Source organism: Nanorana parkeri, unplaced genomic scaffold (genome assembly GCF_000935625.1).
Source record: "Nanorana parkeri isolate BGI_ZX_2015 unplaced genomic scaffold, ASM93562v1 scaffold2313, whole genome shotgun sequence".
NCBI lineage: Eukaryota > Metazoa > Chordata > Amphibia > Anura > Dicroglossidae > Nanorana > Nanorana parkeri.
Window position 1 is genome coordinate 188,650 of NW_017308581.1, and position 14,439 is coordinate 203,088.

Below are 14,439 nucleotides of genomic sequence, written 5' to 3' on the forward strand. Positions count from 1 at the left end.
TACCAGGTGGTATTATGTTCCCACCACGCTCCACAAAATGTTCCCTCAGACCTCCCCGCTGTGCTGGAGGTGCGGGCGGGAGGACGGCTCTATCTTACACATCTTCTGGTCGTGTCCAAGCCTCGGGGGGTTTTGGGATGCAGTCCTTCGGATTATTAAGCAACTCACAGGGGTCTCTTTGTTGGGGAACCTGGCCGCTGTATTGCTCCACATGTCCACACTATCCCGTACCCGATACCGCAAATCTCTGTTGATACACTTACTTAACGCAGCCAAGGCCTGCATCCCTCTATGCTGGAAAAGTGTTGACCCACCATCGGTGAGGCTGTGGCTTCGCAAAGTAGACTAAATTCGGTTGATGGAGGAACTAACGGCAACTCTGCACCATACTGACCAAGCCGGAAGGCTTGGTTCTACTGGTTAGAATTCCTCTACTCCCCGGAGCATGGTGCGATAATGGTGAAGTAACTGCCATACCCCATTACGGGGATTATTTTCTAACACACCATGGCCACAATTGGACATGTTGGGCCACACGCCCTATCTGAGATGAGATGAGACACGCCCCCTGTACCTGCACGGGTCTCTGCTGAACCCACCCCCCCTGATTTCTGCGCACTCTGTGTCTGAATTCTGACTCATGCTTACTCCTTCCTTTTCTGATTCTTCTCCCCCTCACGCCCTCCTCTTTGTGTTATATCTGACTGGTTTTCGGAATAGCTGACAGTTGACTAGCGGGTGGTTGGTGTCGCCGTTGGGCCCATCGGGTTTCCCCTGGGCCGAGATTCCTTACTGCTATAAATACAAGGGTACCCAGGTGACACATAGATGTACCGCCCATTGGGCCTGTGATAGTCGTTTTCGCTGTTAGTCAATTAATGAATACCTGACTGTACCGAATGCATGCACTGCATTTTATTTTGTCTTACCCTCTGTTCTTTGCTTTTTTATTTGTATTTTGGAAAAATGAAAATAAAGAATAAAAAAAAAAAGTTTTGCAAATAAGATTAAATAAATGAAATGTAAAAAAAGCAGTTTAAGTCCCCCGCCCCTGCGTCATAGAAACACGCGTCGTGTGCACCTATGTATGAAAACGACAATTGAGCTACACATGTTGGGTATCACTGCGCACGTTGGAGTGAGTGCAATAATTCTCAGGCCAATATTTACATGTATCTCTAAACTAATGACCTGTAGCGGCTTTTACAGCGGCGTGTATGGACTTTTTGGAGTACTGAATTTTGTATTTTGTAGACGCACACAATTTTTAACTAGGGCATGTTAGGGTTCTATTTACTCATTGTAACCTCATCTTTCATATCTTACAAAAAATGGTTTTATATAGTGTTGTGGGGCACTAAATTTAACTTAAGTGCATTTTTCACTAAATGTTTGGGTTTGATAATAAGTTGTGCTAATGTCATGCAACATATAAAATTGCAGCTGCCACCATTTTATTCTACAAGGTCTTGGCTTTCAGAAAATATATAATGTTTGGGGAGTTTTAAGTCATTTCCAGGCCTAAAATGTGGATTATAACATATAAACAAAAAATGAAAAAAAGGCCTTTGTCCTTAAGGGGTTAAATCTTTTTTGTTGTTGTAATGGTACATGTCCCAGGGAGGTGCCCAGCTCCCTGGGACCTGCCCTTTGTTTGACAATCCCTTGACCATTAAGGTGGCCATACACTGTACAACCATCGCAAGACCATAGTCTTGCGATGGTTGTAAAGTAATTTAAAAAACTTACGAGCTGCCCATCTTGGACAGGCAGATCGTACTTGCGATCATCGCAAGCCCGCCCCCTGAGGGTCGGGCTTCCGATGACCGCAATGCTGAACAGGCAGTGTGCGCATGCGCACACCAGCCCGTTCGACATTTGCCTCCCGAGCGTCATTCAAACCAGCCGAAAATCGTACGATTTTCGGCTGGTTTTCTAGCATGCTCCTCAGACAAAAGACGTGCGACCGTACAGTAGAAACTGTCGCACGTCTTCATTCACACTGCACGATTCTCGTACGATCGCGGGATTTCCCACGATTCTCGTACGAGAATCGTGCAGTGTATGGGCACCTATACAGGCAGAAAATTATTAATGGTTAGAATGGTTGTTAGTGGAATATGACAAGCCTGAATTTTAGTATTTCAACAACTTGGTTGATATCCTGGACAAAATGCTTTTCAGTTTTGAGAGAGATTACATAATATGAAAATCGTTTTAAATACTAATGTATTGTCTTACCTGGGAAGTTAAGTTAAATAATAAAAGTGTATGTGTAGCCAAAACATTTTTTTTAGATTGAGATAGAGTTGGGAAGCGTTAAAACTAGGGCTGGTACTGAGCCACTTGGGGAAGGGGGGAGTAGTCCGGTGACGTCGATGTCCGTAACGTCACCGGATCTCCGACGGGACTCCCGTAAAACCCGGAAGCCGGCGGAGAGGTGAGTTTTCATTTTTGATCAAAAGAATTTTAATCGATCAAAAATTTTAACGATTAATTGAGAAATTAATTGTTAATTTCCGCAGCCCTAGTTAAAACCCCTATCAGTTTATTTTTTGCCACCAGTAGCTCTTTAGGTAGATTTACCTTCACTCCTGTCCTGGAGACGCAACAGGAAGTAAGAGATAATACAAAGATTAAGGGGCATATTGGTAACAGTGAATGTGACATTCACCTAACATTTACTAAAGGGGAATGAATCACTGCGATTTTAAACACATCCACCAGAAAGATTCACCTGCACTAAATGTTTTGTGAATGTGACTTTCACTGTTTTAGAAATATACCCCTATGCATCTAAACTTAGTGTAGGCACGGACTAAGTGTAGTATCTTGGGATGGGAAATCTAAGATAGAAAAATGATTTGGGTATACAGGTGTTTCCCCGAAAATAAGACACTGTCTTATTTTTTTGTAGGCTCCAAAAAACACATTAGGTCTTATTTTCGGGGTAGGTCTTATTTTTTTAATGTACAATAATCCACACTTATTCATGTACAACAGTCTACATGTATTCATGTACAAAATTATGGTGATCAGGGCAATCAGGGGTGCTGTACCTTTCCAAGAGCAATTTGGTAACCAATCGCTGGCCAGAATGAGCGAAGCGCGCTTTCACTATCGATTCCTATTTTTGGGGTAGGTCTTATTTTTGGGGAAACACGGTACATATAGCACAACTCCAGGGACATTTTTTGTTAACCCTTGAAGTGGGGCTATCCCCGCCATGCAAGGATTAAGTGCTCTTTTTCTCTAGGTTCAAAAATAACAAGGTTATACTTGAATACAAGAGCTATGTGTATCTTTAAAAAATAAGTCAATGCTTCAGATTTCAATTCAAAATTGTGAATTGAGAAAGCTGGTTGGATGGCCAGTGAAACCTCTCAAGAAAAATACAGCAAGTCCAGTTGCCTTGACTTATTTTTTACAGATGTAAAAATGGATGAATGATAACTTTCACAGACAAGAGCTTTGTGTCTTCTTACTTGGTTCTTGGTGTGCTTTGTGTATTTCTTCAAGATCTGTGTAGTAATCTAGTGTGACACGTTGCCTCCGTGCAGGAACATACTGTAATAAAGACCAGCTACTGCTGTTCTCTCTTTTTGTGCAGGGTGACTGGTCTTGCCTCTACCCCCTCTTGTAGTTGGAAACAGCCTGTAGTGGGTGGTGCCTGCTGGACCCCTCCTTACTGCTTTGTTTTTTGTACAGTCTACGTGCAGCCCGGTGATGATGCCCCTGCTACTTTTACAACTGGGTTTTACACCTTTTGTGGCTATTGAGAAATAGCTTTAAATTACCATTTTTATATCTGAGGTTTAGCTTTAATACAGTATTGTACCATCTTTATCTTTCAGAATATGTTTACACCCAGATACAATTTACTCTATTCTAGATCCAACTCTCAAAATAGATGACAGCCACACCCGCCTTCTAATTGGTTGCTTAGTTGCAATTATTTTAATCCTGGTGGCCATTATTGTCATAATCCTTTGGAGACAGTTCTGGCAAAAGATGCTGGAAAAGGTAAGTTTATAAACGCAATGTATATTTGTCACATTTTCTAATACCCTTACTTTTGTATAAACCTTACCAAGTAATTGATCATAATTTTAGCTTAGCTAATATACTATAGTACATGCATGAATGTACAAAATATAATTGATCAACTTATTAAATGATTTGTTTCTGTATAATGGCTTGTTGGTGGGGCTGAAAAATAGGCCAAAATACATAGTAAACTTGTTTGTGTAGTAAAATTTGTAATTTAAAGGTTTAGCCATATATATAGCTAACAATGAACAGTTTGGCTGTTTGGCACCGTAACAAATTTCTAGATTGTGCAAGAGCAAAAGAAAAGGTTGCATGATGACTATCCCTGCAAAATTAAATGTCCATTCCTTTTACAATAAACGGTCAGGTAAGGAAGTCATGGGATGCCCAGACACATGCAGACTGACAAATTGGGAATAAACAAACTCACTTATTGGGTGTGTATAGGCACTTGAGCTGGAGACACTGCAAAGACATAAGAGATGGTGAACTAGGGGTTCATTAATAAAAGTTCCGGGCAGAACTTTTTATGAATGGCCCCCCTAATGTCCTTATGTATTCAATGAGTACTGCTATTGTTGTTCTACACAAGTTAGTATCATTGAAAAATCTTGGATGAATTAGTTTATAAATTGTTATATTTATTAGATTAAAACAGAGTATACTTGCCAAATTGTTTGTTCTGCTGGTCCTGGCCACTTTCAGATCCTTTTTTCCTAGGCATCAAGACGAATGTTGGATGAGGAGTTGACTGTCAGCCTCTCAATTCCCAGTGATTGCAATACATTTAATACAAATCGAAGGCATGAATCTGCGTCGGCTAGTGAACAGGAATCTAATTCCACCTATGACAGGATATTTCCACTTGGTCCAGACTATAAAGAACTCACAGCACAAGCAGTTGTAGAGGAGGAAGCTGGTAAGGAAAATATGTTTAGTGCATACTTTGAAAGTAGAACTGTAAGAACAATTTTTTTAAAAAATCTACAATAAAAATTTCAGGCACACAAAACGGATTGTAATGCAATGCTAATTCTCCCAGTTTTTTTTTAAAGAAAGGAATTTTGTGCTGTGTGTAATTACCCATATTTTTCTTTCTATGAAATTATGGTTAGCTCCTGTTCACTTGTTAAAACTGCAGAATTAGAATTTACAGTAGTAGTATCTACACTGACTGCTAAAATGTCAGGGAATGTAAAGAGTGGAAGTGAACAACTTCCCTTAAGTGTATTTTCAGCCCATTTTTTTCAGTCTGGGATAGAGTGCGGATGGATTAGAAGCTTTGTCGGTTTTTACTGTTTACTGGCACTCACTACAAAAAGATTACACCCTCAAGTACTGTCATAGCGACAGCAGTTTCACCGGGAAGGAAGTGAAGGATAATCTGCTAAAGGTAGACAGAGAGAAATACTTTTAGTATAGCGGGGGAAGACTTGAACACCTATCAAATTTATTGCTGTCTGTGTCAAATGTTCTGTTACTCTGTTAATCTTTGTAACTGCTGGGTAACAGGTGTTAGGGAAACATGATAATTTGGTGATTGGGGGTGTCATGACACCCACCTCTCGTTACAGACAGTTGTTCTAATTTGACATGCATGTAGGTCTGTGTAGTCACTGCATTGGATTGTGTATACCATGCTCTTTCCTTATTTTGGTATAAAAGCTTCTATTTTGCTGGGTTTAAAAAACAGTGAAAGACTCTTATCAGTCAGCACTGGCCTACAGGCTATAGTGAAATTTGAAAAGCATAAATATATCTTTATATATATATAAATTCTAAAAAATCACAGTTTCAACATAACATTTGTGTAAAGTGATAACTCAAAATAGGTATATTGAGCTATAAAGTATCAAACTGGTCTGTCCATTATCTTCCTAAATTTAAAATGTGTTTACTAATACCTGTAATTGTTGACAGTGATGGGCAGGTGAAGATGCAAACTATGCACCCACAAACCTGGGTGAAGCAGGAGATGGGGTTGATAGCACTATCCTGCAGTTAAATATGGGGCCAGGGTGCTGGATTGGTGTAAACATTTGGCATGTAAGGCTTGAGTGACCTTAAAAAAAGAGAGGTCTCTCATTCCGCCTGGCGTCCCTACTATGGTAAATACCTCGATCCCTGAAGAACTCAAACATCATCCCCTTTTGGGTCCCACGCTAAAGACATTAGCTAAGATTAATTGTTTCTTTTTACTGGATCTCAATTATCTCTGATGACACCAATAGTGAGTAACCCGGCTTTTGTCCCCAGTCTTCAGTGCAAATTGTTTCAGCCTTTTTTGCATGCTAATGTTTTCAGACTGAAGAACTGGCTGATATTCCAAATATGGTGAATCTGCGTATATCCAACTTGCAAAGTATGCAGATTAAACATATTCTTTCATCCTTAAAACCTTGACTAGTGGATATCCCACCTATTACCACATTTAAGAGCTTATACCAGGATCCAAACCCTCTTAGATAGCTAATTCTGTTCTGATTTTTCCTCCAGATGATTTTTATTCTCCTTTTCCAGCTCATTGGGAGCACCATTTGGGCCATTCTTTTTCTTCGGAGCAGAAATATTATATCTTACACTTTGCGCAATATTTCCTCTCCATTAAGTTTCAGGAATCTGGCTGCAAACTATTGACCAGGTGGTACAGGGTACCCAGGGTTCTACACAAGTTGTTCCCTGGCATCTCTCTGTTATGTTGGAAGTGTCACCAGTCTAAAGGCTCATTGTTACGTGTTTTCTGGTCATGTTGTTTGCTGAGGATCTTTTGGAATGCGATACAGGCTAATCTCATTACTCTACATACATACGGGCATTGATATAGGCAATGAGCCAGCATCCAACCTCTTGCATCTATGTCACTTATCAAAAAATAAGTATAAAAGCTCCCTCCTAATCCACCTATTACATTCAGCCTGCTACTATTTATCAGCCAGATGGAATAATAGTGCACCTCCTATGGTCAGCCACTGGGTTGTGGCTGTTATTGACATTATGAAGATGGAGGATGTGACTTCTACTCTTAAATACCAGGAAGAAACTATGTGGAATACCTGGCTCTATTGGCTAGACAGAAAAAATTTGTTTAGTTTCGTTTTAAATTCGGATTTGTGTTATTTCGTTTTTCGGGATTCGGGTGTGAAAGTCAATTCGGAATTCGGATTCGGACGAAATTCGGTAGTGGTAGAAGGAACGTTCATTTCGTTTTCTGTCCTTATTTGTTTCTTATTCGTTTCGTTCGTTCGTTTGCAGCAAAGTGACATTTGAGGGGGAAAACATATTTTTCTCCTTCTATAATGTCACTTTGCTCCAACGAACGAAACGAATAAGAAACGAATAAGAACCGAAAACGAAACGAACGTTCGAACTACCGCTACCGAATTTCGGAAATGGAAATTCGGATTCGTTTGCATTCGTTATGTCTGTAATTCGGAAACATCCGAATGTCTGAATTTCCGAAAATTCGTCCGCATTTCGATTCGGAACGAAACGAATCGCACATGTCTACTATTGGCATCAGTTTCAATTTTCTGATGAGCATAAAGCCCACCTTTAATAGGTTAATGGTGCACCTGAAGGTTTGGTTCTGCTATATGCTTTTCTTGTTCTCTGCTCTACACTCTTGTTCCATTTTTCTTCTGGACCTATATTATTTTTGTATTCATGTTATATGTAATCATGTGCCTCGCAAAAAAAAATGAAACATTGCCCTACAAATCTAAAAGGCTTTATGCAACTTCATTCATGGAAAATGTTTTTTTCTTTCTTCAAACAGCAAGTTCTGCAGGCAACCTACCACTGCCCACTAATGCCGAAGGAGTCCCGCATTACGCTGAGGCAGATATAGTTAATTTGCAAGGGGTGACAGGTGGCAACACCTACTCAGTCCCAGCAATCACAATGGACCTCCTATCTGGTAAAGAAGTAGCAGTGGAAGAGTTTCCAAGGAAACATTTAACCTTCAAAGAGAAACTTGGGGAGGGTCAGTTTGGTGAGGTCAGTAAGTATGTTTATGTTTACATGCAGACTGAAAGTGGAACTAAAGCCAAAACCTTTATTCCATTCAAATAGAGTACGGGAAGGTTATAACCCCTGTCAGTTTCTTCCACAAAGGAAGTGAGAGTAAATCCCTCCAAAGTGAGGTAAATCGCTAGTTGTCACCAGGGTCAACAGAACCAGTGTCCCCTTTAAAATACATTTCCCTCTATTCCTATTCTGGTGACGAAACAAAATCCCAAAATTTGAGTTTTTTTCACTCTTGGTGATAAAAGTCTCCAGGACAAATAAAGAAGGTGAATTTCCCTAAGAAATACATACAGCAATGAAAACTTGACAGCTGTTTTAATCCCTCCCTACTCGATCCCAAAAAGTTTTGACTTTCGTTCTATCTATCTTTAAATAATTTAGTTCAATAATTATGTTATCATTGCAAATAAAACTGCATATACCTCACTGCATTATGAGGAGCACATGCTGATCATTATACATTTTATAGGCAAACAGATATATACAGGTTATACAGATTATACAGATACACATACTACAACAATTACACACAATGAGATATAGTAAGCATAATGTGAAAAAAAGGCTTTTACAATTCTTTTTTTAGATATTAGTATGTTTATTTTCTTAGGATGGTGTTAAAGCAGATCTTGCACTAATATGTCAGTTAAACCCTATTTCTTAACCCCCCACCACCCCCCGTGTAAAATCACGGAGCGAGTCCTTTGTTTAGGGGTTCCGGGATAGCTCTCAGCCCCCTAATGGAATGTATGCAAAAGGGTGGTACAAGTCCTGTGACATCATGGGGTTGATTTACTAACCTTATAAACACACCACGAATGTGTATACACCTCTGCAGTGTGTTCCCTCCCAGCATGATCTATGGGTGGAATCTAAACACCTTTGTAATGTGTACACACCCAGCAGGTGTGTTGTGCAAAGCCCTGAATGAATTCCAAGGTCATGTTGGGTAAATTAGCTCTATGTTGTGTTGCTTGCGTTGATGAATGCAAGGAATGTAAATGCATGAGCTAACCATTTTTGTCTAAACTGTGAAGCAGCATTATATATGCATCATGTGCATGATTTTTCCATATATGGCATTAGTGGAAATATGCTTTTAGAGACTTTTTGGTTGATAAATACATTTTGCTGTGTGAAAATCACACACACCTGGTGTGTGTGTGTGTTTAGGTTAGTAAATCACCCCCCATGACTCGTTCTGCTCCTTTGTTTACATTCAGGAGCGATGGCGTTGGGGATTTTTTCTTTCAGCAAGTCGGCGAGCAGCGGGAATCGTGAGTGACAAAGATCTACATTGCTGGACGACATGGTTGACATGGGGATTACATCGATGGACATTTTTTTGGGGGGGGCGGGACCCAGATTCAGATAAGTCCCCCTGCCCGCAGACCCCCCAAGACACCAGGCCATGGTTGTGGGGAAAAGGCCCTTGTGCTCATCAACATGGGGACAGGGAGTCCCCTCTGGCAAAGCACCCTTCCCATATTGACTTTCAAGAAGCTGCTACCGTGAGCGCTGTGCAAGCAGCTGTCAATAGAACCAGACCTGGTCATGCGTCTCTGTGCAGTTGCGCATGCGTTTGCGGACGTGCTCCAGATTCTGGTGCCAGGCACGCTATTTAGGCTGTGATCCTCTGATGCTCTGTGCTGAGTGATCTTCAGCTTCTTGTCACTTTGTGTTTTGTTTTTTTTTGTTAAACATTTACTTAATCAAATGATGCAGTGCAGTACAGTGAACATGTGTACAGTGTACATCTTATGTATCTGAGTAGATTTCATTACACCTATATATACATTTTAGTCTAATAAACACATGAGGAGAAGGCACTGTCTCTGTTGTTTTTTGTCTTTTATATGTTTTCCGAGGATATTTCCCAATAGCTTTTTGGATGGCTCCCTCTCATAGTGTGGAAAGATTTGAAGGGAGAGCGGTGTTCTACATATAGGGAAGGGGAGGGTCAGTACAATCACAATAATTGCTAAAGCACATAGCTTTATGGCATTTGTTGAAAAGGTCTGCGGTGCATGTACAAGTAAGGGATGAAGATTTGCCAAGCGCTGGTTGTGGCTTTTTTGGTGTTGGACATATGTATATCTGATTGAGAGTAAACAATAAGAATATTTGTTTGTCACAGTAGTCTAATAGGTGTCAAATAGTACACAGAAATACACTGAGATACACAGTATTTAGCTATAGTGTGGGAACTGGTAAACAGACACTTGCTTTAAAATCCTGATTGGATATGGGACAGGGCAGGAAGGCTCAAAGGAGGTTTGCATGGCATGCAAGTCAGAATGAAAGCCCCATCACCAGAACATACAAATGAAGCAATCTTCCAGAGGTTTGTGATTGGCTATCTCTCCCTTGAGCGGCTTGATGAAGGCAAGTTAAGTTCATGTAGCAAACCTTTTTTTTTTAGTTTTGGAATGAGTATGGTTATTTTTTGCTGTTTGTATCCTGCTAGGAAGATTTCGCTTCACTTCCTATCTTGGAAACCCAGCAGGAAGTAGAAGGAAATCTGCCCAAAGTGAGGGGATTTCCCATCTTAGACAGTTTGCCCATATTGGAAGATTTAACCTTATATCTTGCTTTAATCACAATTCTAAAATGTAGGACTTCCGCATACATTCTGCCTCTGTAACAATATTCAGCAGGACAAATAGAGTGATGAATATTTCCAGCAGGGGTCCAAACAGGAAAAAACAAAAATTAGGGTCTAACCGTTCCCATTGTTGCTCAATCCAAAACATAAAAAGTTTCTCCTAAAGCCCTCATTCACACGAGTAACAGCTGGCCCGTACAGATCCGTGCTGTGAGCAATGTAATTTGTACGCAGCAGCCTGTTATTCTCTATGGGAGTACGTGGCCGTACGCCGCCCTAAGCTCACCCAAACTGCACGTCCGTACAGGTGCGGGTGCCCCTGCTCGAATGCAGACAGGATCCATCCTGTCTGCGTACGTGTATGGACACCCGTACCTGCACGGACGTGCAGTTTGGGTGAGTCTTGTGTACATGGGCATCAGATTCAGAAGCAAGTCAACTGCAGCCACAAGAGAGCATGCGCCTAAGTGCTTTTGAAGAAAAGTGGATTTCTCTTAAAGTGTGTTTTCTTCACTTTCATATCGCATTCATGTTGACTTGTTTAGAGGAATAAAAAGTAGTTTAAACGCAGCAGAATATGACATATACATAAAACAATTTCAATTAAACTACATAGTTCAAAATTCAAGCAAATCTGGCCAAAATGCATCAGAAAAACATTGCAAAAAAAAAATCTCCATGTACCCAAGTCCTAAAGCACTGTAATAAAAAATAGGGCTTGTGTGAACCCTCACAAATGTCTTGATACTGTACAGAGAAATGTTTTCAGTATGGTTTAGATACAAGTTTCTTTCTATATGGAATAATCAGCTCAATACACAAAAGTTTTGTAACTTGCATTTTTCTTAGTATAACCTTGTGATTATTGTTCATAGGTTCATCTCTGTGAGGCTCAGGGTGTAGAAGACTTTCTGGACAAGGACTTGATTTTAGACACAAGTGTTGGGCAACCAACTCTCGTGGCTGTGAAAATGCTCAGAGCAGATGCCAATAAGAATGCCAGGTTTGTACCTAATTCCGAATAATAAATAAGATGCTAAAAGGGTAACTAAAAGGCAATACAAGGTTTCTCTCTCAATATCTTGATTTATGTGTTGTGTTGTGCGTAAAGATGCACCAAAGCTAAAAATGTAAGATGAACATTTACCAAGTTTGTGATTCAGACTGGCTACTTGTTAATTGCACAGTATCATGCATTTAGCACACTCTATAGCACAACGCACATAAAGTGTGTCTAACTAATAAGGTCTGGCTACCAGGCAACATCTGGACCTCGGAATGAAGGCTTTGTCACACCCAAACATTTAGGCTCCAGGACCCAGAACAGGATTTTTTTTAAAAATCTTTATTTATAATTGTATCTTTATAAATTCAAAAACATATAAATGTCCATACAAACAGAACGTAAGAAATAGAAGAGAATTTCCTGAATTACCAATATCACATAACAAATATATATACAAGACTGACTCCATAGGTCATGAATCCAGCAAAAAGCCTCAACCAAAAAAATAAATAAAAAAGATAAACTGGATACCCTCTTAATAAAAAACCATATTTCCATATTCCAAAAACCTCCCCCAAAGTTCCCACCCTAAAGGTTCATCGAGCTATAATCAATCCAAATATCCCATTTACTGAGGAACGCGTCATGATTCTCTCTGCCCATTGCTATCCACTTTTCAGATTCCATAATACAATTAACCTGGCTTACCCAATCTAATCTTGTAGGTACCTGTTGGCTCTTCCAAAATCTCGGTATTAACCTCTTTACTGCATTTAGAAGATGAGGCAAAACTGTAGCTTTGTATTTAGCCTTTGACACAGGCATCAAATGCCGCAAAAAGACCTCCGGAGAAAACGGTAGAGTCTCACCCAGAGTGGTCTGTATTTGTTCTCTAACATCTTGCCAAAAAGGTTTAAGCTTAGGACATTCCCACCACACATGTAAATATGTCCCATGTAACCCACAGTGCCTCGAACATAGAGGAGAGACATTTTGATAAATTTTCCCTAAAGAATATGGAACCCGATACCACCGGGTAAGCACCTTATAATTGGTTTCTTGAACTCTGGAATCTATAGATGAGTTATGGGCCCGCGCTAGTAATTGGTCCTTCTGTACATCCGAAAAAGTCACCATGTCCCTCTCCCATTCTCTCATAAAGTACAAAGAACCTATTGAGCTTATTTTCAATAACATTTTATACATAAGAGATAGAGAGCGACTAGGAGGGGACCTAGAGTCACATAATTTTTCAAAAAAAGTTAAAGACCCAAGTGGCCTAATTAGACTAATATGTTCCCGAAGGAAGTTACTGAGTTGTAAGTAGCGCCAAGCATCTAGAGGAAATGTACCCCTCTTTTCCCTCAGTTCCTCCAATGGGATAAGAGCGTTCTCCACCATAAATCTGCCCAAACGAACATCCCCATCCACCACCCAAGTCCGAAAATATGATAAGTGCTCTCCTGGTAAAAACCAGGGGAAACCACCTATTGGTGCTAAAGGGGATATACCCAGAACAGGATTTATCCACTTCTGGACTGGCATGTTAAACCCCTTCATTACCATGTCAATTTTTAGCTTCAGTGCTGAGATAGTTTCACTGAGAATAACTCTGTCATGCAACATTGTACCCAAATGAATTTTCTATAGTTTTTTGAGACAGAGTTTTCTTTTGGTAGTATTCAATAACTACCGTTTTTGCTTTTTTTTTTTACCATGTAAGGAGTAAAGACCAAATTACTTTCTGCTATAACTAAGAAAGAGCAAATAACAGATCTAAGTGCAGTGTCAAATAACACTTTAATAGGGATAAAAGTATTGCGCTTACATATATACAATGGGTATCTCACGAGAGCTCAACTTCCCTCTGCTGTCGGCTGGAGAACAAGCATGGAGCGGTACCACCGCTTCTATGGGAGACCAGGTGCAGGGTGCTTCCAGGTTGCAGAAGTGACAAGTGTTGCTAGGCAACACATTTCCAAGGTAAACCTCCTTTTTAAAGCCTGTGTCCAGGGAGAGTGGTGTTCTATATATAGGGAAGGGGAGGGTCAGTACAATCACAATAATTGCTAAAGCACATAGCTTTATGGCATTTGTTGAAAAGGTCTGCGGTGCATGTACAAGTATATAAAAGATAAATATTAGGGATGTCCTGATACCACTTTTTCAAGACCAAGTACAAGTACTGTCCCTCAGGTACTTGCCGATACCCATTACCGATACTGTTCTTAAAGGGACATGTGAAATGTTTTCGAAAACAATACAGACTAATGATTTTGGTGCACTTTTTGCTGAGCATGTTCATTATATTTACCACATCCTATCTAATGTCTCAGTCATTGCTTCATATCAGCAATACTTTGTGTAACTTCAAGTTTAATTGGGGGAAGTGGGACAGATTGGAAGTAGCAGGGGAGAATTGTAACTCTATTTCTGCAACTTGATAATTTAAAGAGTTATAGTTCTCCCCTGCTAACTTGAATAGGTTAAATCAAATGATCCATAGTTTACAGTACAAACCTGCAGTACACTGCAGAAATACCGTGTTTCCCCGAAAATAAGACACTGTCTTATTTTTTTTCTTTCATGATAAAAGACACTAGGTCTTATCTTTGGTGGATGTCTTACCTGGCTGCAGCTGTCGGGCTCTCCGCTCCGATGCAAACAGGTGTGCGGGCGTGTTGTGTGGGCGGGCATTTGTGCAGGTGGGCGTGTTTTGTGGGTGGGCGTGTGTGCAGGCGGGCGGTCATGT

At 40.3% G+C, this 14,439-nt stretch overlaps 1 protein-coding gene across 1 annotated transcript in view; it reads left to right on the plus strand.

The window, feature by feature from the left end:
- DDR2 (discoidin domain receptor tyrosine kinase 2) overlaps window positions 1-14,439 on the plus strand; it is an 81,025-nt gene that overhangs the window by 58,819 nt on the left and 7,767 nt on the right. The window contains exons 10-13 of the mRNA XM_018573280.1: window positions 3,893-4,023; window positions 4,771-4,969; window positions 7,826-8,046; window positions 11,557-11,684. Coding sequence (XP_018428782.1) covers window positions 3,893-4,023; window positions 4,771-4,969; window positions 7,826-8,046; window positions 11,557-11,684 — 679 coding nt within the window. The remainder of the gene's footprint in view (window positions 1-3,892; window positions 4,024-4,770; window positions 4,970-7,825; window positions 8,047-11,556; window positions 11,685-14,439) is intronic.